Source organism: Phalangium opilio, unplaced genomic scaffold, assembly GCF_054372755.1.
Source record: "Phalangium opilio isolate 3A_F unplaced genomic scaffold, DU_Popi_V2 ptg000062l_1, whole genome shotgun sequence".
Classification (NCBI taxonomy): Eukaryota; Metazoa; Arthropoda; class Arachnida; order Opiliones; family Phalangiidae; genus Phalangium; species Phalangium opilio.
The window spans coordinates 1,573,735-1,599,932 of NW_028324179.1; the positions used below are offsets into that span (position 1 = coordinate 1,573,735).

A 26,198-nucleotide genomic window follows, 5' to 3' on the forward strand; every position below is an offset into this window, starting at 1 on the left:
AATAAAAAAAACAATGGTATGAATCCTCCATGTCATGATGTGTGTGAACTATCTAATTGAAGCAGACGACGCGTCCATTTGGCCAAGATGATTTGCAGTTCAAATCGCGTTTTAAGCCTTGGCACATGCATCGGGAATAAGATGGATTAAAAAAAAATTGAACATAACTAGATTGGTATATAAAAATTTATTTCAGTAAAAAAATGTCATTTTGATCATTTCCGTTTTTATGGCAAAAAACACTTTGCTTACAAATTGTTGTAGAAAAAAAGATAACTACGAGACTTAATTAAATTTTAACAATCACTGGGAGAAAAACTAAGAGACAAAACATGTTCACCATTTGCAACCGACTAGGTTTATAATTGGCAAGAACTTACGTGTGTTTGTGAATGTGTGCAATCAGGGGACAACTAATCTCAATGAAAATCAATATTTATCTTTCTATAAATCTCAAGGAACGTTTCTTTGGCACTTAGTTAAAAAAATACAAAACAGAATTAACGGGGAGGAGTTAAAATTGTAATTAATTAGGTGATGATTAATATAATTGTTAATTAGTGGTAGTTTAATTAAATTATAGAATGGAGTCTCACTAATTGTAAATATCTATACAATTGTCACCATTTCTTTGTTATTAAAATTAATTAATATTTTTAATTTGTACCCCTTTTTTAGATTTAATTATTTTTTTGTTTAGGGGGCTTAAAAAGGTCAAATTAATTAGCTCGGGCTAAATTAATTACGTAGTAATCATGGTAATACATCAAGATACAAAGTGGTTGACCAATAATAAGGGATAACCAAACGGCCATGCTGCCGTATTGATCATGGAGAAAGGCTTTAACAAAATACGCAAATGGAACCTGAAAATTAATTATTTATAAAGCTTAGTTAAATTAATTGTAGTTAATTAGTAAATGGGGATGTGATTATAGATTACCTGTAATAACATGCCAGAAAACGCCCAGACTCTGAACATTTTAAGAGGGACACTAACAAGATACTCGTGAAAAATGCGGAAACGAAAAAGACGGCAATAGACGCCATCTGTTTTGAAACTCCAAAACCAAGGAGCGGTTTGTACAGGTGCCTTAAACACCACCTGTGAACGGGAATGTTCCAATTGGCCCAGAAATAATTCACCGTTTCTAAGTTATCATAGAAATTTAATTAATTAGTGGATCATTATAATTAATTAATTAATTAATACTTACCACCAATCTTTGATGAATGAAAAAACCAGTAGAAAAATAATAACCAAATGAAATGGTTAGGAACCTGTAAAAGATTTTATTTAGACACATCTGATTGGCTCTTCGATTACAGTAGTACTCAAAGTCAACCTTATTCCCCATAAGTGTGTTAAGGCTTAACGCGAGATCATTTAAATGATACGTCGTGTGCTTAAAAGTCGAAAATATTGGAACATTTCGACTCATAAGTAGACGACTCATTTTTTACCCATCCAGATTTTTTAGTTAAAAATCAACCGTTTAGCCTTTGTACACTCCTCGGGAATAAGGTAGACTGAAGTTTTTAATTTTAATTACCGATAATTTTAGTAGTCTCTCCAGCATTCTGGATAAATCAATGTCCTGTAAGGGTTTCAGGGAATTGTTAATGGCAGGAACCATCCATTGTTGAACCAAGGCCAAAATTAATTGCAATAGAAAGAGAATTTCTACAATTCTTTTTATCAAAAAACGTTTACGAATTCGCGTTGAATGCGGGAAATTTAATTCGTAACACAATGTAGGAGCGAATAAGAAATAATATAAATCTGAAATTAATAATTATTAATTATTACATTTGTAATTACATGATGTAAATAAATTAAAATAATTAATTATTTACATCATTTAATTATTGAATAAAACTTTGTATATTAAATTAAATTAAACCGACCTCCAAAATTGAGGTTATTTGGATAAACTTCAAGGTCAACTTTTGAACAAGTTCCGTTAGAAATTCGCGAAGATGCTAATGAAAATTAAATTAATAATAATTAAATAGGAATTTCAACAATAAATAAATAAAGTTACTTTTTTGATCGCCTGATGATCTTCGATGCCTCCACCGTGATTTTGAATATTTTCACGGCACCAATAATTAACCATATGGTAAGACACCAACATTAACTTTAGTTGAATCTAACTTATTTACCCATTACTTGTTTTTTAGGTTTGTGAACAACTAACACTGCGGTACAAAATAAGAAATTGAAGTTAAGTATTTTTACAACTTATTTTAAAAATATTCATATTTACTTACGTCAAGATAAAGCCAACTTCTTTTTATATTTTACTCAGTCATTTTTTTTTAATTTAATTAATTTTTTTTAAATTAAAATTAATCAATTTTCAGTTACATATTCACATAATTTTTTTAAGTTAATTTTAATGACATTTAATAAATTAATTTTAATTAATTTGAATAAATTTTTTAAATGAAATTCAAAGAATTGTTTTTAAATCAAATTCAAATTTTTTTTTAAATGAAATTCAAAGAATTGTTATTAAATCAAATTCAATTTTTTTTAAAAATGAAATTCAAATAATTTTTTTAAAATAATATTCAAATAATTTTTTTTAAACTATAGTAATTCCAATGATTTTTTCTAATTAAGTAATTTCAATAAATTTTTTTAAATTTAAAAATTGAAAGAATTTTTTTAGAATTCGTTCAATTTTTTTTTTTTTTAAATTTCCAATAAATTTGTATCGAAATAAATTTTAAAATTACAATATCTTTAAATTTCAATGAATTTTTCTTCTGTTAAAATTAAACGAATGAAACTAAGATAATTATTATGTTTTGTTTTTAGGTTCCGTTAGAATTTTTTTTTTTCTATATTGACTGAATCTCACATCCATTGATGTTCTTTCCTAAGAAATTAAGTTTGGAATCTAGACACGAAATCCTCAAAATATTAATAATAATAATAATCTTACTTTGCCTACCATTCTGGGATAGTCTTGTTCAATGAACCGAGGGTTTAAATTTAATACTACTCTCCTTAGCCAGTTACTATTTTGTTCTCCTTTTGGAGGCAAAGGTTCATCAGCATCGGTTTCCTTGCAACTTGACTGTGTGGAAGTTGTTATTTCATTCATTATAGGTTCTTTTGAAGCATTGTTTTCAATATTTTTTTTTGAGACACCACTAGGTTCATCACGAAGTAGTTCATCTGTTTTATCAATGAAACGTTAAATAAGAACTTCTGCCTTTATAAATGATACTTAATTTTTCGGAAATATGCTGCCAAATTTTCAACTATACTCTCAAAGTATTTCTTTGCTTAAAAAATTATCTCTTGAATTACCTTCTTCGTTGTTATCCAAGTTCATTTTGTTTAACCCTGACTTCAGCTGATCGACGCTAATTATTTTTTTCTCATTACTTTTTTTTTGGCGCGTATTCGTTTATTTTAACTGTGGGCTGCATGTTACTCGATAAGAATGATGTTATGTGTTTTGGAAGTTTGTCATATTCTGGGTCACCGTTTCTAAAAAATGTTTTGAATTGTTAATATAACATGGTTGAAGTTAAGTTAATTGTAGTGTTTGATGTTCAATGGGAAAGGCGCCCTCGACTGCCCTCTATTATAATTTTTCATCTCTGGGAATGGTAGGTTCGATATCCCGTATATATTCATTCATCTCTCTTTAATGGGCAGACGAATAAGCCTTACCCTTGTTACTTACTTAAGAATTTCATCTAGCGAAATCAAGTGAAAAGCTAAAATTAAAATAAGAACCAATCAATCCTATTAGTTTACTGCAATCAAGCACACACAAATGTAACTTTTTAGTCTTTACCAAGCACCAATAAATGGGATTATTATCGAAGCGCTTGATACTTACAGGAAAAACCCTCCACATTTTGCTTAATGAAACTGAGAAATTCATTTCGGCCTGGAGATGGCAATGGTGTAATTAAAATTAGTTCTTTCAGTTCTTTATTTTTAATTTTGGCAAGTAGTCTAATGGTATTAATTTTCAGGTTGCTCAAAATATTAGATTGTTTCGTTCTTGCGTACTGTAAAAATTTCCACATTGTATAAATATTTAAGTTTCATTAGTAAAAATTGAATAAATGCCAACTTTTTTTAATTCCATGTTCCCTGTAGACAGAATTATTTTATTTCCGGGAATTTTCCCTATTACTCTCGTAAGATCTTCCAATCTTGAACTATACCTTGCAAAACCTATTACCCGATGCCTGTAATTATTACGGTCCCACTGAATACCTTCATGAATAAAAATTATATTTAAAATTAAAATTTTCCATAAAAACCTTTAAAACTTGTTAGTTAAATTATTCTAAATTTCCAACTTTAAATTTACAATGATAAAAAGTAGCGCAGCTTCTTATTAGCCCTTAACATGCTGGTTAATTATCTACACAGAAAATTTATCTTGCGAATGACACGAACCAATTAGAAGCCTTACATTATCTAAAATTATTTTTTTCCCCCATAATGCTAATAGACGATTTTTACGGTATTACTCCCATTAACTGCAGATTACTCATGCATTTTGAAATAAAGAAATGGTTTTCTACTCAAAACTATTTACTTTCTTCATAGCCCATGCACTTCAGCAACTCTAGGGCGACAAAATCTCCAACACCAACAAACCCCAGGAAATTAGGAATGTCACCTACATAATCAAAAAATAATGCAAGCAAGTCAGTCATTGTTTAGCCCTTAATTGCTGAAATATGTAAAATTTATCTTGTTTCTTAACATTTCATGCAGGGTTCATACAACTTTTGGAAAAGAAATTTACCAGAATTTTCCAGGTTATTCCCGTATATGGAGTATCCTATGGAGCAAATGCTAATGAAGGAGGGGGCAAATAGGACTATTACATAATCAAAGGACATCCCCGCATCTCTAATATAACCTGAGTTACGTGCCTCCAAAGTATAGTGTAATATTAATCCTATGGCGGGTATGTTCACGAACATTTCGCTTAATTACTCGGCCCCTGTTTGACACAAATTTCCATAAAAATTTTAAATTTCCCTAAAAATTCGAAATTTCCCTGAGGTTTTTGTCAGCTATTTATTTCCGTGATTTTTACAGGTTTGTATGAACCCTGTCATGGTAACGCATAAAAATTGTTTGTAAAGAGGGAAAGTCGCGGGGGTAAAACTCTGCCTTCCATCTCGCATTTTAGCGCCTGCGCTGTACACGTTTTGGAGCTGAGAGTGCGCAAACACGGCAAGGGAGCAACCCCCGTCTTATCTCCCAGGGAGATATCAAGGGAGGAGACTCAGGAGTGTCAAAGATAGAAGGGGGAAGGCAAGCTATAACGGCCGGGCACCATGGCTCTCAAGAGCACCTACCTCCGGGCACAGCCGAGGAATAAGAGGTCACGTGATCCTTTGAGAAGGAAATTCAAAAAGGGTAAACACGAAAATACGGTTAGAGGCTCACACTACACACGTGACACTACAGGGAGCACTATTTTTGTGCTCACTGTATCTCCCGATACTAAGGGTTGCCAATGCCAACCCCCCTTTTCCCGTCGGAAGGGTGTATTAGTGGGGAACAGAGTCCCATTCAGGGTGGGAAATAAGGATATTTTTTTAAACAGGACATTAGGTAATTGACCGAGAGCCCTTGGCCTCAAATAAATAAAATGGTCCTTGACCAGGGCAAGGCGTACGCTAAACTAGAGAATTGCATAATAAAAAGATTTCAGTTCATCTCTGGACTCTCATCACCCTTGAATTTTCAGTGTGTTTACAAGAACCACTGAGAAAATTCACATTTATTTCTTAAACTAGAGAAGATAATTGTGAAACTGGTCATTTCCCCTGTGCCACCGCCTTTTTTCCCACGTGGGCCCACATTATCACAATATTTAACCGATCACTTATCCCACAAACGTCCAACCCACAGAAAATATGGGTATGGTTCATCAAAATTACGACGGAATGGTCAAGCCAACCGTCAAAAACACTGCAAATGGGCGTGGTTCGGAACAATCGACCACGGACCCGACAAATGTCCAACCCATAGAAAATGTGGGTATGGTTCAACAGGACTACGACGGAATGGTCAAGCCAACCGTCAAAAACACTGGCAATGGGCTTGGTACGGAGCAACCGACCACAGACCCGACAACTGTCCAACCCATAGAAAATATGGGTATGGTTCATCAGAACTACGAAGGAATGGTGAAGCCAACAGTCGTAAAGACTGGTAATGGGCGTGGTACGGAACAAACGACCACAGACCCGACAACTGTCCGACCCATAGAAAATATGGGTACGGTCCATCGAAATAATCATGTGATTCATAAGGAAACTTCACATACTGACCATCTGGATAAACCTTTCTCTGATACTGAATCAAGTGAAGATGAATACATTACTAATAATGATCCTATACCTGAAATGAATGTTGAGACATTCGGTGTTTTCCGCAGCAATTGCTCCCATAAATTAGGGATTGTAGAAGCTGAACAGATATTGAAATCTATTTTGAAAGGAAAGCAAAGTGGTCCCATCTACAGAACTGTTCTGCCAAACACTTTCACTCCAAAAGGAGGACAAATAATAGCTTTTCTAGTTCCCGTTGAGGAAGAAACGGATGTTATATGCTCCGACCGAATTTTTTGGAAATTATCCAGAACAACTGGAATTTCGCCACCTATAAAGCCTGTTATTCGACAATATTATTATGTTAGACCTGGAACGAGCCTTAAAATGAATTCTGGTTTCTCCAGAATTGTTTTCAAACTCCGAAATAATAAAAATAGAAAACATGTCGCTATTTTAATTCAGTACTGGGGCGACTCAAGTTTGGCAGAACGTCGTTGCCATGGTAATTCCACAAAAAATCAACGAGTTTTTACTTCAACTATGAAAACTGTACGAAAAAATATTAAAGAAAATCTTGGCAAAGGTATGACTCCTAGAAACGCTTACAATAGCATTTTAGATAAAAGTGAAGTCGTTTTCAAATCGAAAACATTTGTTGAACCTGAAATCAAGGTGTCTCACCATGAAGTAGAAGACATTGGAGCCCGAGACCTTAAACAGACTCAAAATTTTAAGTACAGGATGGACCATGAAAATATGATTTCAAACGATCCCTATTTCAATTTAATGCAACTTTCAAAAGGACCACTAAAAGATTCAATTTTTGAAGTTTCATATTTGCAAAATTTCTCAGTAATAATAAGTCATCCAGATGTTTTGAACCTTGGTCTTCGTTTGTTAAAAGCGTCGTCCGAAGATTCTGACTTGGAACAACTAATATCTTATGACACAACTTTTGAAGTGGGAAATTTTTATGTTTCCTTTGTTACAATGAAAAATACTGAGCTTGTTGAACAGCCGATATTTCCTATTTTTGCCATGATGCATAACCGTAAATTGAAAGGAACACATCTTCATTTCTGGAAAGATTTTGTTGCTCCTCAATTGATGCTTGATGTCTATGGAAAAAATGTTCCAATTATGTGCGACCGCGAACCTGGCTTGATAATCGCAATTTCAAAGAGTTCTGAAGTTGGAAGAACTAACATTTGCTATTGCCATAATCACGTAAACCGAAATGTTACTGACTGGCTTAAGACTACGGACGCAACTCCTGAACAAACACAGGCTTACAAAGAGTTTGTTAAGGATTTGATGAATTGCGAGAGTGTTGAAAAGTTTGACGAAATATATGAAACTTTTAGGATCACATGGGCTCGTGAATTTGTCTTGTACGCTGACAAAAACCTCAAGTTTGCTTTACGTAAAGGGTGTATCAATGCTGTGACTAAAAGGTTTGCTGCTTTCAAAAACTGTGTACCCACCAATAACAATAGTGAAAGCATTCACGCAGACTTCAAAAAATATATTGGCAAGGAATTGAAAGTGAATGACGCTGTAATAGCTATCATTAACTTCCAGTTGATGAAACTGAGAGAGGCCAATCGGGCTTACGTTAATCTAGGTTCTTATCATTTGAAAAGCCATTTAAAGGACCCAAATTTTAAAGGTATTCAGAATCCAGATTTGCAGATATTGCCAAATGTATACAATTGGTCAAACAAGGATATCATCGATAAAATCAAGGATCCTACTAACAGTGCAAAAGCCAAATATTCTTCAAATAGTTCTTTTGAGGCTCTTACTTCTATTTGCCTTGAAAATCATTGGATATCATACGATGCTAAAAGCCAGTGTCACATTGTGAGAAATCCAATAGATCAAGTTTATCATGCTGTCGAACCTCTAAAGAACGCGTGCACTTGCGGATTGAAGGGTTGTTTCCATTTATACGCCGTTAGGCGTTTACTTGGTGACACTAAGAGTCCAATCACCACTGCAACTGTTTTGTTAAAAACAAAGGTTCGCAGTGGGCGAAAGAAACCCAGAATTGACGATTATGACTATTCGTTCACAGCTGCTCCAGACTCAATTTATTGCGAGAGAGACACTGACAATGATGAATCTTTTTGTAAAACCATAGACGTTTCTATAATAAGCAGTGAGAACGATGAAATGGACAGTGAGTTTCAAGATATCGAGGATCTTGACAATGTTGAGCGTAGAACTGAATTAGAAGCGAAAAGACACGAAGTCAGAAATGTGGACAGTTGTAAAGTGAACCAAAAGAAAGAAGGGGTTTTTACACCATCCAAAATCGGGAAAGAGACATGTCAAGAACAGGGTGATTGTACAAGTACAGCAGAGGACCCCGTACAATATCTACATGATGATATATTTATTGAAAATAGTACTATACTGGAAAGCCACGGAGAATTGGTAATGCCTGACCCAAATGAAACATACGACGTTTATGTTATGGCTGATTTGGAAGACCATGAAAAAAATAACATAATTAATTATTACGAAGGAATGGAATATGAACAGGTTTCCGAAAATCCTCCAACACTGGAAAAACACGGGGAATCCGTAGTTTCTGCGAAAAACGAAACGTACATTGTTCGTGAAATGCCTGATTTGGAAGAGCTTAAAAACTATAACACTATTAATTACGATGAAGAAATGAAATCGCTAGAAGAACATGGAGAATCTGTAATGCCTGGGCTAAATGAAACGTACTTTGTTCGTGAAATGCCTAGTTTGGAAGAGCAGGAAAATCCTCCAACACTGGAAAAGCACGGGGAATCGGTAATTCCTGAGACAAACGAAACGTACATTGTTCGTGAAATACCTGATTTGGAAGAGCTGGAAAACCATAACACAATTAATCACGACGAAGAAATGAAATCGCTAGAAAAACATGGAGAATCTGTAATGCCTGGGCTAAATGAAACGTACTTCGTTCGTGAAATGCCTCTTTTGGTAAAGCAGGAAAACAATTTTCAAATTTATACTGACGGACAAGTAGGAAACGAAATGTTTCCTGAAAATCCAACAACTTTGAAAAAGTCCGAATTAATGAAAGACGATATGGGAAAGTTACAAAATTCACGACTTGATTTTATAATTGATAAACTTGAAAAGTCACTTATATCTCAACCCCTAAATGAAAACATATTGTCTGGCACTTCATCTGAAAGTTCAAGTGACCAGCTAAACTTGGAATATGGTTATGTACAGGGACTAGTTCATTACAAAGACTTACAGCAAACAATACAAACGCAAAGCCTTATGTTGAATAAAGAAGTTAGCAGTTTCGTTATTGAAAACTGCATGCAAAATTTGGTAAAAGCGTGTAATGCCGAGAAACACGTCTTAGTAATAGAAAGCGGAATGTTTGTTAATTTGCACAAATCTCTTAATGGGCTGCTTAATATTGACGACGATGATGACGAACTTAACCTCGTCAAACGCTACTATGAAACAGCATTCAAATATCTAGACAGAAATGAAGCCGCAAATAAAGATGTTTTGGCCATTTTATTTCCGTTAGATGTAATGAACAGATCTGGTAAACATTGGTTTTTGGGGCTAGTAAATTTTGAAAGAAAAATGATTTGCGTTTTAGATGGAATGCACACAAACCCATCTCATATCTCAAAACACGTAAAAACGCTCATTACTTTTGTTATTCTTACTTACCACACTATTAACTTGCCTTTCGAACGAGAAAAGTGGTCCTTACAAGTCAGTAACGACTGTCCTACCCAGTCTTTAACTTCCAACGACTGTGGTCTTTTTGTATTGTACTACTTCTTCTCATTTTTGAAAGGTGTAAGGACTATCCTACCAAAACTGAGTTTACACGGTAGGAAGTGGGCATTTTATGTAAATTCATTAATCTTACCGTCGAAAATGTACAAAGAAATTCGGCCTAAATATGCAATAAACGAAACAGACATTTCAATACCAAAGAGTGAATCGATTGCCTTAAGACTCTGGAGAAGTATGCCTCTAAAATTCGGACAAACGGAAGGTGAAATTAGTACATGGCTAAAAAAGTATATCAACCCCAACGACACTAAATGTGGTGCATTTATTTGCCCTGGATTTGATAGTACAATGCATTGTGTCATGTGCGTCATGTGCCGCAATTGGTACCATGATGCGTGTGAAAATAACCCTAATTACTCTAACCAAACGTATTACGAATGTCAGCAGTGCATTTCCGTAAAATTCTAGATTTATCTGACATACAATAAAATAATGTGTCCTAAATCCTTAATGAAAATTAATTCAATAAAGTTAAAAACCTAGAAACTTTAAATAGGTCTTTAGAGCACACATTAAATTAAATATCCAAAACAGCTCTAAAGCATAGTGAGAATAATACTGTACCTTCTACCTTCGTGGAAACGTAAAACAATACTCATTTGGGTTTAGAATTATTTTTTGGCAACCGCAGCCACCTTGAAAGATAGTGGTCAGAAATGGAAACCAGATGCTCAAGACCATTATTAAAGCCACATCGTTCCTGTAATCCAGCTATGATTAGGTACACTGTCCTGTTGAAGATAAGCGGTAAATTAAACAATATTTTATTTTACCAAAAAAAAATTTACTTGAGCTATAATTCTGGCAATTAACCTCTCAATGCGCTACGCTTTCTTCAATGAATTTACTTCTATTACAACTGTAATTGTGCGACACAAACAGGAAAAACGAGCTACGTTTAGCAGTGCTAAAATGTTATACATTAAAGGCAGTATCAAGTCTTATCTGAGAGAGCTACCGCTATCTCAGAATTACCAGTAACACTTACTGCAATAACATGAATAACGTCAGTATGTGTCGGAGAGCGGGAGTAATTTGGATTCAGAACCGGGTCATTAATTATACCGATAAAAAATAATCGTCTGTTCGGGCAGACGGGAAAAAACACGAAATTTATTTTAAAAAAGAACAAAAAAAGGAAAATTATTAAAAAGAGCAGAAAGTTAATTGCTACGGCAATGGAGTTTGTATTGTTAACTCGCGATCCAAATTATTAACCCGTGAGTTAGGAATAAGAATGTGAAACGACCCCATAGGTTTCGTTCTTTCAAGGATGTTATTCGAACTCTACAAAGGGGGGGGTATAGGTGGGTTTTCTCGGCCTAATGTACCAACAAGTATGATCACGATCCTGGTTACCAACAGTTCTTTTTTAAAGAAAGGGTTTTGGGGTATTAAAATGGGGCTTCCAAATGCAGGTATGCAATTTTGGGCACTGAAACCCGAAAAATAGCTCTTTTCAAAAATAAACACCATTTTTGTAAACGAAAATAATAACTAAATTTAATGTCTGAAACGTTTATGAATTATCACGCATAATTCCTCGAATATATATATATATATATATATATGAGCAATGTCTAATATTATGCATTGTAATATAATAAAGTAATGCATTGTAAAAATTATATTATATAATAATATATTACTTTATCTAATATATAATAATAAATTACATTATATAATATATAATAATATATTACATTATATAATATATAATAATATATTACATTATATAATATGTAATAATATATTACATTATATAATATATAATAATATATTACATTATATTATATATAATGCAATATATATTATATATAATATACAATGTACTATATCATTGGTAAAATATAAAAAATACCAAAATTACCCATTACACTTTATTTACAATTATCTATTTAGTATACTTGTTATCGCTTTTAATTAACATGTGATGTTTTATATTTTTTTGGTTACTTTTGTTAATATTAACTTTAAATGTTTAAGAAAACAAAATTAGAAATTTTAAGTAATATAAGTATAAATCTTTTATATAAGTATTCGAAATTTTAATATCGAAATATGAAAATTAAAAATACTTCAAAGGAAAATGAATAAGGAAATTGATATACGTTAGAATTTAACTAGAAATATGTACTGATGTATATGAATGGTTCTATGCCAAGCGTTGTTAAGGAAAATATTGTGCGCAACGTAAGTGAAAGGGTTTCACTGGAGTGCTACATGCCACTAGTCCATTATCTGTGCCTTCCGTTATTTTTATATTGTGAAATCAAAATGAAATAGTCCTATTTATTTCGTATTACAAACCAAATGAACCTTAAATGAACCTTAATTGTGATTGATATATTATCTTCTAAAAGAAAGTGTACCACGCTAATTGATGGGCGGTTTTTCAAGGATTGAATGTCGTGGCATTTTATAGGGTCTCAACAAATTGTGAAGTCCCTTACATACCGAATATTCACTATCGCGACACCTTCAGGGTACACCTGCACTAAGTTCAAGTTGGAATTTAACAACAAAAGTTTATGATTGTTGGAAAGTACATTTTGGAAGTAATGCAATTATTGAAATGAAAAAAAGAACATTTTAACGATTATCTTATACAAGAAGAACATAAGTGCAATCGCCGACTCCACAATACTTTGTTCCTAAATTCTTTGAGGTAACTTCCGTTATAATGTGAATTATAAATTCATTTTCTTCAAATTTATAATATACTACCCGAAACATGATGGTGAATTACAATGAAGACCGTGAACCGATAATTAAAATCAACTAAGAAATTGGTCGGTTTGTGCAGTTCATGGAAGCATACTTAATATTATTTAGCGAAATTTTACATTCATAACTTCGGAATAATTTTTTTTTCTATTTTGTTGAAATTTCAAGATTTTTTATATATTAACCGATTTGCATAATTTGGAAATGGATTCGCGGCATCATGTTGTGCATATGTAACCCTAATTTACTTCATTAATTTAAAGGCATATTATGTAGAGAGTATCGCTAAATAGTGAAATATTCATTCACTTTAATTAAGCCTTTATACATATATCGATTTCCATATTCAATAGTGAAAATGTAGTGTAAAGGTACATTTAATGGATTGTGTATAAAGTAATAGAGAAATCAACTTATAATATGACACATAGTTTGTTTATATATTAATATGTTACTTTGACATAATACATTATATTTGTAATTTATGACTTCCAATTTATGTTTTATCTAAATATGTCTGAATTTAGATTACTTTCTTGTACTTACCGGTACACATCGCAATAAAAAAAATGTTCATTCATTCATGGCTATTTACATCATAGATACAGATTCTAAGGCTGCCAAATGTTTAATCGTCGTTGGATGTAATTTATTTCTGACATTTATCACAATAGGTGTTCTTAAATGGGAGTTGTTTGTATGAGTTACAAACTTGAATTTGAAGTAAAGTCATAATCGTCCTTGATTTTACCTGTGTGTTTCGAAATGCCCCATTGGTTGTAAAATTTAAAATAATAACAAATGTTTGAAGTACGCCATTGGGATAAGTAACTGGGATTGTGATAAGTAGCGTTTGGGAGAACTATTTTGGGGGAAATGGGACTAAATCTAATAAAAATATGCTAAATAACGGGGTCAACATTAAAGCTAAAATTGTAAGGGTCTGGAATCGTAGGATGTTCACAGACTTAATGGGAAGGTGTTCTACATCAACCCTAGTTTTATTAGGGGTGTGCGAATACCACTTTTTGGGTATCGAACCGGTTATCGAATACTAAAAAATTTTCCATATCAAATACCGAATCGAAAAAATTTACGAAACCAGAGAGTCATTTTCCCCTTTTGGGAGACGTTTATTATTAACTATGGGGTTTCATATGTAATTTTTATGGATTTCATTCAATTCCATAGCTTTACATGAAAAGTTTAAAATTAGCGCATATAATCATATAATCATCAACATTGCCTTTAAAATTGTTTAAAGGATATCCAGCTATAATTAATAGACCAAGAGCCAGTGGCCTGGATCTTACCTCATAAAGTACAAAAGGTCTGACCATTGGAATGAGTTCAGTTTTGTTGCTCATTAATAGATTTGGCCGTCTTACGCGTCACAGCTGGGGCATTTGAGGGGGGCGGGGTCATGTTTGACCCTAATGAGGTATGATTTCTTACCTCATGAGGTACATGAATAAAAAAGGTGGCAAATGATAGAACTGGAAATGGCGATTCCAAATATATGAAATCTGACGTCATCAAAGGGGGCCATCAATAAATCAGACGGGGGTTAAAATGGTCGAATGAGGTATGAATTCTTACCTCATGAGGTACATGTATGAATCCGGTGTTGTTTGATAGATCTGGTCGTGTTAAATAACAGAATATAAAATCTGACTGGAAAATACGCGGCTTAGGTTTATTCTGACGGCCTGATTCTTGCGTCAGACTATGACAAATTCGAGCCTCATAAAGCTAGATTCCCACTCGACCGAAAAAAACCGACGCAAATCACGCAGCATACGGTAGAAATTTTACCTTACGCTGTAGACTGTTCACACTAGGACTGGATTTTGAGTTTGGCGGTAGATATTTTTGGGTCACGTGACAGATTAAAGTGGTTTCCATAACATTTATTTCGCACTCTGAATTTGTATCTCTGTCCCATTGTCGCTTAGATCGTACAAGAAATTATATTTTCTAACCTCCTCAATAAAGACTTCCTTATGTCTTACCTCTATATACTTCCATTAGATACATTTTTCTTTCTTCGTGGCATGTTTCCGACCAAAAAAATACATGGCGGCTATCAATCTATCTAGCGTATGCGTGCGTTCTTGAAATTTATGACGTAGTCAGTGGGATAATTTCATTGGCTGAGACACCGGCGTAACGCCGAACACGACCGAAAAATAGAACACAACTTGCGCCCGGCCGAGCGGAAATTCCGTCGGGCTCGACGTAAAGATTTTTCGGTCGAACCCCTTTCTGCCGGGTCTCCGTCGTGATTTCCGTCGACTGCGAGTCGAGCTTAAATGTAGCAGGTAAAATCAGCCCCACTGATGTCAAGTAAATTAAACTTAACTTGTTTGAGCGATTTTTCGAGGTAATTTGGTGAAATTTTTTTGACTGTGATAAATGAAATGAACTTAAATCGGCATCATTTAATAATAGAGCTCTTTCAATTCGGGGGTAAGGAAAGTTTTTGAGGCGGGGTTTCGCCAGTCCCCGCCTTGGTGCCTTATTGTGCGCGAAATTTAGATTAGAGTTCTACAGTGGCCCGCACGGAGGGAGGGTGAAAATCGGCTCCGTTTATTGGCAGGCCCAACTGTGACGTTTCCCCCTTCAACTGATATAGCTCTATGTGGGCACATTTTATTTCACACTCACTCAATGAAACCTTCTAACGTTAAATTATTATTAATGCAAATAAAGATACAAAAATGATACATTTAAACGTCATCTGGTTCATCATCCGAATCAGTCTGATTCTGATAATCAATATATACGGTTTCATCGTCATAGTCACTTTCCTCCGTGTGGGCCACTGAAAAACTCTATGCTGAATTTCGCGCAAAATAAGGCACCTAGGCGGGGACTGACGAAACCCCGACTCAAAAACTCTCCTTACCCCCGAATTGAAATAGCTCTATTATTAAATGATGCCAATTTAAGTTCATCTCATTCATCACAGTCAAAAATATTTCACCACCTTACCTCGATAGAAACAGAGGCAACTCGCTCAAACAAGTTAAGTTTAATGTACTTGACATCAGTGGGGCTGGTTTTACAATATATCACCTGCTACATTTAAGCTAGACTCGCACTCGACGGAAATCACGACGGAGACCCGGCAGAAAGGGGTTCGACCGAAAAATCTTTACGCCGAGCCCGACGGAATTTCCGCTGGGCCGGGCGCAAGTTGTGTTCTTTTTTTCGGTCGTGTTCGGCGTTACGCCGGTGTCTCAGCCAATGAAATTATTCCACTGACTACGTCATAAATTTCAAGGGTGCACGCATACGCTAGATAGATTGATAGCCGCCATGTATTTTTTTTGGTCGGAAACATGCCACGAAGAAAGAAAAATGTATCTAATGGAATTATATAGAGATAAGATGTTAATAAGGAAGTCTTTATTGAGGAGGTTAGAAAATATACATTCTTGTACGATCTAAGTGACAATGGGACAGAGATACCAATTCAGAGTGCGAAATAAATGTTATGGAAACCGCTCTAATCTGTCACGTGACCCAAAAATATCTACCGAAAAAATCAAAATTCAGTCCTAGTGTGAACAGTCTACAGCGTAAGGTAAAATTTCTACCGTATGCTGCGTGATTTGCGTCGGTTTTTTTCGGTCGAGTGGGAATCTAGCTTTATGAGGCTCGAATTTGTCATAGTCTGACGCAAGAATCAGGCCGTCAGAATAAACCTAAGCCGCGTATTTTCCAGTCAGATTTTATATTTTGTTATTTAACACGACCAGATCTATCAAACAACACCGGATTCATACATGTACCTCATGAGGTAAGAATTCATACCTCATTCGATCTTTTTACCCCCGTCTGATTTATTGATGGCCCCCTTTGATGACGTCAGATTTCATATATTTGGAATCGCCATTTCCAGTTCTATCATTTGCCACCTTTTTTATTCATGTAACTCATGAGGTAAGAAATCATACCTCATTAGGGTCAAACATGACCCCGCCCCCCTCAAATGCCCCAGCTGTGACGCGTAAGACGGCCAAATCTATTAATGAGCATCAAAACTGAACTCATTCCAATGGTCAGACCTTTTGTACTTTATGAGGTAAGATCCAGGCCACTGGCTCTTGGTCTATAACTGTAGTTTAACATTATTATTATAATTGTAAAATGGTTTTTAACTGTGCGTTGTTACTTTTGCATTTAAAAAATGTACAATTCAACGATAAATATTAGAAAGAATCTAGGTAATCATATATTTTCTATTTTTAACTTGATGTATTTTGTAAATTTTAACCGTTTTTTCCTGGTTTCCCTTTCCTAGCGGAAAACATAAAATAATTCGCTTTTCAAAATCTGACTGTGGGTTCAATTGAAGTCTAGGGTATGAATGTAGGATTAAAAACTAGAACGGGTTTAAATGTCCAAGCGAAATCAAGTTAAATAACATAAAATAAGTAACCAAAGCAGAAGGCCCTGGCCCACAAACGACAAACACTTAATTTAAATCCCCGTATTATATTTTCATTAGGCCCCAAAATAAAATATACCACTTTAGTGTTGGTATTAAAATTGTTTAACAATACCCAAAACGTTGGCTCTCTCTCTCTCCATTCACGAGCACGAACCGAACGCGCAAAAATTTCGTAGGGCGCGAACCAGGATTCTCAGAAGGTGGATGGTTGCGTAGTGGCTCTTCGAAGCTTCCTAGGTTGGAGTGCTCACTCGAAAATGCCTAAGTATCGAGGCTCTTCGTTCTTCTTAGAATCTTCTAAGTATCAGGACAGTCCGACTCGTAACTCGAAAACGTCTAAGTCTCGAGGCTTTTCTATTTCGTTGTCTAGGAGCAGCAAAGCCTTGCTCTCCTTCCCAGTCGAGTCCTTCTCCAAAAAGTAGCTCTTCTCGACCTCCAAGTTCAGTCGCTCAATTCTTCCTTTTAGCGGGAAATTACATTTTATGCAATCATGTATCGAGATTCGGTCTATTTAGTCAAGTTATCCGAACTCCGGTAAAGGTTCATAGGTCGAAGAGAAAAAGAGATTTCTTGGCACCAAATGTGTCCCAAGAGAGAGAGAGTGCATTTAAGAAGTGGTATTCGGCACAGCGAAGACGCGAATGTTACAACTTTCCAAGTATAGATACAATACAAAAATATAACAGAGCGATTTGAAAACATAGTTCCAATGGCCTGAACCGACAAAATGAAAAAAATAGATACTTAACACGATATATACAATTTAACCCCTACCCAAAAACGTTCGCTTGGACATTTTTCGTAAATAGGGAGATTGAATGACTGTAATAAAACGGTGCTCTTTGAGAAGTATACCGCTGCAGAATAAGCGTAAAGGATTCTCGGTCCTACCCAAGAGTAGGTTACCATTTGGCAATAATTAGTAAAAACGGGGAATTTATAAAAATGAAAAGTATTTCTTAAGATAAGTGGGATCTAAAAATATAGCCGTGACAAATTGAGCTTCAGTAACCGTACAACGTTTTTTTTTGTTCTTATGGTAAGTAGGATTTGATTTAAACCATAAATCGTTAATACACGTAGTAGAAAAATTTAACAAGTAATAAAATCGTATTTTTACCGCGTCTTATATTTAATAAAATAGTTAAGCGCCATAAGGGCGTTTAACAAAAAAAAAAGTCCACTTTTACTGTTTAGCATACCTTCTTTTTCGTTGAAAAGTTTTTTCTCTCGAAACTGACAGTTATTACATAACCACATGGTAGGAAATTCGAGAAAAACAGGGAATTAATGTTTGTTGCTTTTGTCTTATTTGTCTCGGTTACATGGGTGTAATATTTAGTCTAAGACCTGTTATTCCGTTATAGCCATCATTTTTAGTGTATGATCTGATATTCCGTTATACCAGAAGTATATAATACTTCTCTTCCAAGTATTCCTGTATTATCTCCTTCTGATTAAATTAATGAAAATTTGTGGATTTAAATATTTTCAGGGTTTCACGGATCAAGTTTACAGAGAAGGAGAAAGGAAATATTTCTACAAGTAGTACGTTTTAATCTTAATTTAATTATTATTAGTATTTGAAGTAGTATAATTAAATATTTAAAATATATTTCTAAATAGTGGACAAGAAATTACAAGAGTGAATTACACCAAATAAGTAACCGAAACTTGGTAAATATTATTCAACTGCTATTGGCTTATTTATATTTTGTTCAAAATTGCAATGAAAATACGTAAACAATAGATGCGAAATTCCGTTTAGTTTAAACTATTATTCGAGCGACTATTTGCCGAATCAGGAGTAGTTACAAAGCGACCCCGTATCTTTATCGCGCCGCTTGTCGTTCCGCTGTACCATGAAATAAAAATTATAAAAGCATGGTAATAGCTTTTCTATTTCATGGATAATTCAATCGAAAGCTGGTAAAAGTGACAGCTATGATTCTTCAAAAATCGTTGGTTTTTGAAATTGAATATAAAAGTCGAGATCTAAATATTTTTGAGGTTTCTTTTCAAATACCACTGACATCTGTAACATGTTCAATAAACCAGCAAGTTGTTAGTTTCTTGGTAAAAGAAATTGTGCAATTATTATTGCAATGGTTTATTTATGTTTGTGTTGATTTTATACGATTCACGGAAATAGAAAAATGTATGCTAAAGTCTAAACTAGAACTGACACCTTATAGTTTCGTGGTCACTGTATCCCCCGAGTATTGAATTGCGCACACATTTCTCACGCAACATACGTTTTTAATGAACGTGAGCCACATATAGCCTTAGATGGACGTTTGGTGCTGTACAACCTTAGCATATTGGAAAGCACACGGAGAAAAAAAAATTTTTGACCTTGTTTATTCTGACCTGTTGATCCGTTATATATACTTTATCAAGTACTGATTAAAATCTTTTTTATAATTCCTGTTCCAATACGTTATATTGATTTCGATTTTTGTCGAAATTTTGAGATAAATGATATGCCCATCGGCGACCTTTATTGCTATCAATGTGAGACCATTCTCTTATTAGTAATTCTCTGCAAACGTACGAGAGATAAGCTAAAACGTATACACCACAGTCAAAACCGTTTGGTTGCTGGGGTAGTGTTTCGTTAAAATACCTACAAGGAAATATTCCTTCGCTTTTGAAATATTCTTTGGCTATTCTTCTCATTCTATCAAAATGCTCATTTAGTACTAGTGGCCTACTTCCAGTATAATCTTTGACGTTAATTGAATCATAAATGTGAATGTAGGTGTTGGTCACGATACCCAACATCCAGTGGTCGTGAATTCCTGGTTTTCTGGGTATAAGTACAACTATATTTCGCCTACATGAACCTATGGGGTTTTCTCTATTTAGATATTCTAAGACCATATCTACGCTTTGTTGTGCCTCATTGAGAAACAAATATTGGTAAACAGTCGGTGTCAGAAATATGTAATTATTTTCTTTGTTGTAAACCTTTAATAAAACAATCATTGCTTTACTTAGCAAACCACCATCTATATAATTCTGGGGTAAAAGTGATTGTTGAAAATTATCCTTTTCAAAATTTGCCTCACACATTCTCTGACAATCAAAATGTTCTAATGCCAAGTGATTTTCAATGCAGCAAAAACGAATTCCTAGTTTTTTGGTTTCCATAATTTTATTATTTGGATGGTTAGTCAAATCTGATTTCATGGTAATGGATTGCTCTTCCTGCTGCATTAATGCTTTTCCATTAACCTCATACTGCAAATTTTGTTTTTTTGCGTCTGATGTGTTACAATTGTAACTTTTTATTGGAGTTGAATGCGTAACAGGTTTTCTCCTTTTCACCTTAAAGGTGGGAGACTTTGAATTGATCTCAGAGGATGAATTACCCTTTCTCTTCCGTGTAAGCTTATCCAAAGCGTAGTGAGGATTCTGCTCATCATCTACGTCTTCCAGATTTAGATCCAAATTCTGTTCCTCGAAGAGTTTCGCCGCTTGAATGTGGTAACAGTTTGGTGAATAATTACAAGAACAATAGTATTGTTCAAGATTGACGATATTATTTTTTTCACCCATTGGGTTTCTAATCAAATAGCATTTGCTGGTTTTTTCATAGCTAACCGTGTTATTCGCAATGCATTGAGCAGCCATTGTTTCAATTTTCTTACCACTAACGAAGGGTTTCAATTGTTTAGTAAATTTGCCAGAAATGACGAAATCCACAACATTTTCTTTAGGGAACCGCTGATATTTTGGAAGATTCATACAAAGATTTTGTAGTCCAAATTCGTAATATTGTTCATTAAATTGCATAAGAACTCCCATTTGAAAAAGGGTGCAACACAAAACAACTTCGTCTCCTTTTAACATTTGAGCGTTATTTACCAAGTCTGACTTGAATTTAGAATTTAAATCCAGAACATCATTTATTTTTAAACTTTGAATTAAATTTTTGCAACCGTGATTCATGTTATCAAATAATCCTTCTCTATCATATAAAACGGTTATTTGTTTTTTACACTTGTTTAACTCCAGAGAAGGAACAACAAAATTAACAAAAAAATGTTTTAAAGTGTCGATGTCACATTTTTTCTCATGTAGAATAAATAAAACTGGAAATTCTGGATGACTCTGCAGATAGTAATTTTCCATCGATATTCCAGAAATCCTTAGATCACCCAAATCGCATAAGGTACAGAATTTTATCGCTATTCTTTCTCTGTAAATTGAAGTAGTCCTAAGCAGTGACTTAGCAAGATTTTCGCTCTCTGCATGACCGAAAATAACCATAAGTTCACCTTTAAAAATTGTAATTTCCTTTATTACGCCTTTGAGAGGACCCAAAGCTAAGCTTATCAAATTTGAGAAGTTGTTGGAAGAAATTATTTTTTCTGAAGTGCATTTTTCGTTAAATTGATCATGACACTCTTCTCGTTTTTCAACATTATTCTCCTTTTCCGTGTGCACAACAGGTTTTTCAATTTGTTTACATGGTTTTTGTGGAACACTTTTATTCGTGAGCTTCATATAAGAGTTATGCAAGTTTTCTATAAAAGTATTTTATAGAAATTTTATAAATTATTTTATCATATTCTTCAACAACTTTCTATATTTTATTTGCTAATTTTCTATAAAAGCTTTCTCAGAAAATCCTGTAAAGGCGTTTCAATCGTGATTCCACTGTTTTCTACAGTACCGTAATAGAAAGGCTGTACAATGTATAAATTGTACAATTTATACGTTTTCTTAACATTTATTTATCATATGATTTACTTTTCTATAAACTAAGCGTTACGATCGACACTTTCCATGCCGATTTAAAAATAATGAATTACAGCGTGTCATAGTAATTCGTAAAACGTATATTTTATTTTATTTAGTTTATATTTAACAATAGGACATTTGGTTAGATGTGTAATTTCATTAATCACATTCAATGACATTTGGAAGTTCTGCGACAATTCCTTTCCCTGCAATATCAGACAAAATTACGATTTTTTCGACAACATTAGTTACTGGCCTTGCCATTAATTGATTTATTTCTTTGACTGAAATTAACCTTTTCCCTAACATATGCCGGCAGTAGATTTAACAAGTGTCTTCACTATGACCAAAAATAAACTTTACTTGTATGTACATAGTCGGATTATCTGTTCGAATTCGCATGACAGAACTTCGTAAAATCCTTTTATAATTCCTAAAACGTCTTTCAAATTAAAAACAAGAACTCCGGCAAAGCGCTTAACCCTGACGCAGACCTTAAACCAAAACGAGAGCTTCAAGCAGCCGTAGAGGTTCAAGCAGCCGGAGAGCTTCAAGCAGCCGGAGAGCTTCAAGCAGCGCAAGAGTTTCAACCAGCTCAAGACCTTAACCCTGACAAGGAGCTTAAAGCAGCCCGAGAGAGTAACACGGAACAAGACAAGAATAAGAGATAATGAGTAAATGTAGGTCAATATTTGAAGCCTAGTATTACGTATTAATTACGGTGATGTAAAAGACTTTGCATGTCGTAATGAGTGAAATTTAATTTTAAAAACTCTTTTCATGTTAAAAAAATGTTAAATATTACAAAACAAATACATTTAATAATAATGGAAATTTAAAACAAGTTTCATATTGGAACAAAATTAATAGTTAGAAACCCTTGAAATTTTTTTATTATTAAAATATTAATTTTAATAATATTCTGAAAAAGTTACATATTCTCAAAAAGCTAAACATTTTGATAAAAAAGTAAACATCTTTAAAGAAAGTTAGATATGTTGAAAAAAGTTTAATATACATAGATTTAAAATAAAAGTATTACTAGTTTCAATAATGTTAAAGTTTGATATTTTTAAAAGCTATATTTTTTGAAAAAAAATCATATATTTAAAATAAATTTTTGATATTTCGAATAAAAAGTTTGATACTTAAAAACAATTTTCATATTCTAAAAAAACAAGTTTGATACTCCAAAAAATTTTCATATTCTAAAAAAATAAGTTTGATATTTAAGAAAAATTTTTTACTATACATTGATTTGAGATAATAGTATTATTAAATTAAATAATGGTAAAGTTATGTAAAAAAGTTTTATATTTTGAAAAAACTAGTTTGATATATTTAAAAAAAATTGTTTGTTATTTTTAAAATAGTTTGAAATTTAAGAAAAATATTGATATTTTGATATTTTTAATAACAATTTTGATATTTAAAAAAAATGTAAAGTATTATTAATTTCAATAACATTAAGTGTTATCTCAAAACTATTTTTCACAAAGACATTAAGAATTATCAAATTTGTTTTAAAACAAAAAAGTACAAAAATATGCATCAGAAAACATTACGCCAAGCGCGTTCTTTGAATGGTTCTAAAATTTTCATTTAAAATTTCATTTCAAGTTCCTATTTTCATATTGTTTGTCATAAGGCGTAGTTCCTTTAAAGAATCCTAAGATATTGTTATTAATGTCAAAAAAAATTTAAAATATCTTATATTTTTGTTTATTAATTGCCAAAACGGAAGTTTTATTAAAGAAAAAAACCCAAGTTTCCATTGCAAGTTTTTTGTTTTTTTTGCGGTTTTTATTTCATAATAATTTTAGTCCTGAAGGAGAAATCCTACGGATTGTAAAGTTAAAGATACGTTTCTCTTAATTTTTCCAGCCTCCATCGTCGTAGCCGAGGGTTTTTAGTTACTTTAATTAGAGAATTAATAGGATAGTATTTTACTGAATGGGCTTCCGCCTATCTTATATTGTTTAAGTAATTAATCTTTCAAAGTGAAATAAGTTTTTGAATAGCCAGGCTTATTCCAGTAGCTTGGGGGTCGATTAGAAGCGGGCTAACATATTGTACTAAATTTGTAACTTGAATGTTTAATTACGATAACGGAGATAGAACTATTAAACCTAAGCGCTTTTCGTATTTTATTTTTAAAACGAAAAAGTGTTTTATTAATAAATTCCAATGGGTTTTTTATACATGGCGCAGTAATGTTTTCAAAATTTCAAAATTTTCGTTGGCTTTTATGACGTCACCGCGCTTGCACGTTTGTTCTCAAAGCGGGACAAAGGAGGGTGTGGCTTTTATCTTTAGCTTTCTCTTTTATCCGTATGTTATTAGAATTATAATTAACTCTAGCGTAACTAATTACAATTTTTATATTTATATTTATATTTATATTTATAGCGCCGATTTTGGAACCGTAAAGACTCAGGACTAAGCTGCCGGGGTATTTCGAATACCTCGAAAGATGGTTAAGTTATATTTACCACCCGGGTCAAACTAGGATTAATTACTAATGTTTAATTAATTTCAATGTTAATTACGGCTAGAAAAAGAGTTAATCGAGATCCGGGTAAACTAAAACGTCGCCTGGTATGTTTGTCAACGCGTGTTTCTGCCCTTAATATACGAGAAGACGACTGATTCGGAAACCGCCATCGATATCGGATAAGACGTTGGACGTCTAAGCCAAGGTTCGCGGCTTCGAATTTAGCAAGTAAGTGAATAAATCTTACTATTAATACAAAAAAACGTCTTGGTTTGTACCAAGGCCGAAAAGAACAAACGATATGTGTGAGGTTTATCATTTGACTGAAGTTTCATATATTGCAATTTTTTTAAATTGTTATTATTCCTTTAATCCGTAATCAATATTTAATTCAATCAACTGATTTTACTGTTAATCGATCTATTCCCTCTAAATTAATTTAAAAAGTAACATATCTACGCTTTTTCAAGAATAATTCCATTTTCCGAAAACATTTTATCATGAAATTAATTATTTTGAAGGGAGTAAGTGTTGAGAAATCAATATTGAAAATTTTAAATATTATACTAAGTGTCTAAAAAGAGCAAACGGACTTTGATGTAACTCTAAAGTAAAATGTAAATATTTAATAATAGACTTATATATAGTTGTCGCGAATTTATACATTTAACTTCGAAATACTACATTTCTTTGTCGCGACCCCAATGGCAGCATCGCCCTTGTGTTTTAGTTCCTCTGTATGTAATTTCCGAAATGGTGTAAACACTAACACCATTTCATCTGAAAATCGAATTCGATGTTTCGCTCATGTTTTGAACATTGTCGTCCAGGATTTACTTACATTTTTGAGGTCGGTTGCCACTCATGAGAGTGAATACGATTCAAATTTAACGCAACCAAACGAATCTGCTGAAACGACGACAATAACTATTGGTTCAGCAGTGACTAAAGTAAATGAGTTTGTACCCAAATAAACTTAAAGTACTTAATGGTTGCGCGTTTAACAGTAGTAGTGACGGAGGACTCGTAGTCTTGTCTCGTACAGTATTAACGGAACGTTAACGCGAAGGAGGCGTGCGCGGTCGTTCGTTGGGCACGCTGTTAAGCCTAGGTTCTGTTTACCGAGGCTTGGACCGTAAGGTATGTGAATAATAAAGACGAATTTTCGTGTTACTCTTTCGTTCTAGTTTCTGCATGTTTACATTAAACTTTTTTATGAAATGAAACTGGAGTTTAATGTGCATAAAAAAGTTACAAAATAACTCAGAATTAATCAAATTTATACAGAATTATATATATTAAGCAGAATTAATCAAATTTATACAGATTATATATATTAAGCAGAATTATTTAAAATTATACAGAATTTTAAAAAATTAATCAAAAATAAATAAAAATATACTGAATTAATACAAAATATGCAAAAGCCTGCATATACATTGAATTAAGGAAAAGCTGAATGTATTAGTAAAGTTAAGAATTAAATGTTAATATTGATTTAAAAACTCGAGACGGATAAGGCGCTTGGTATCTTGCAGGGTGTCAGAGAAAATGTCAATTACGTTATTAAATTTATTGCATGTAATTTGCATTCTA

The 26,198-nt window shown here is 33.4% G+C and overlaps 2 protein-coding genes and 1 long non-coding RNA gene across 3 annotated transcripts; all 3 read right to left on the bottom strand.

Annotated features, from left to right (window-relative positions):
* Positions 1-222: 222 nt before the first annotated feature.
* Positions 223-2,170, bottom strand: LOC149663468 (diacylglycerol O-acyltransferase 1-like). Its single transcript, XM_089842184.1, has 7 exons — positions 2,167-2,170; positions 2,046-2,057; positions 1,909-1,983; positions 1,554-1,783; positions 1,218-1,281; positions 944-1,151; positions 223-866 (listed from the first exon to the last, which is right to left on the bottom strand). Exons 1-7 carry the CDS (start codon positions 2,168-2,170, stop codon positions 767-769), a joined length of 693 nt encoding a protein of 230 aa, XP_089698310.1. The 3' UTR covers positions 223-766.
* A 542-nt stretch (positions 2,171-2,712) lies between these two features.
* LOC149663469 (uncharacterized) lies at positions 2,713-3,741 on the bottom strand. The gene is made up of 4 exons (XM_089842219.1): positions 3,708-3,741; positions 3,326-3,508; positions 2,955-3,190; positions 2,713-2,888 (listed from the first exon to the last, which is right to left on the bottom strand). The coding sequence occupies exons 2-4, from the start codon at positions 3,348-3,350 to the stop codon at positions 2,811-2,813; spliced, it is 339 nt and encodes a 112-aa protein (XP_089698345.1). The 5' UTR covers positions 3,351-3,508; positions 3,708-3,741; the 3' UTR covers positions 2,713-2,810.
* Positions 3,742-3,892: 151 nt separating this feature from the next.
* Positions 3,893-4,655, bottom strand: LOC149663470 (uncharacterized). Its single transcript, XR_016368562.1, has 3 exons — positions 4,581-4,655; positions 4,107-4,252; positions 3,893-4,041 (listed from the first exon to the last, which is right to left on the bottom strand). It is a non-coding gene; the product is annotated as an uncharacterized LOC149663470 (long non-coding RNA).
* Between the last annotated feature and the right edge of the window lie 21,543 nt (positions 4,656-26,198).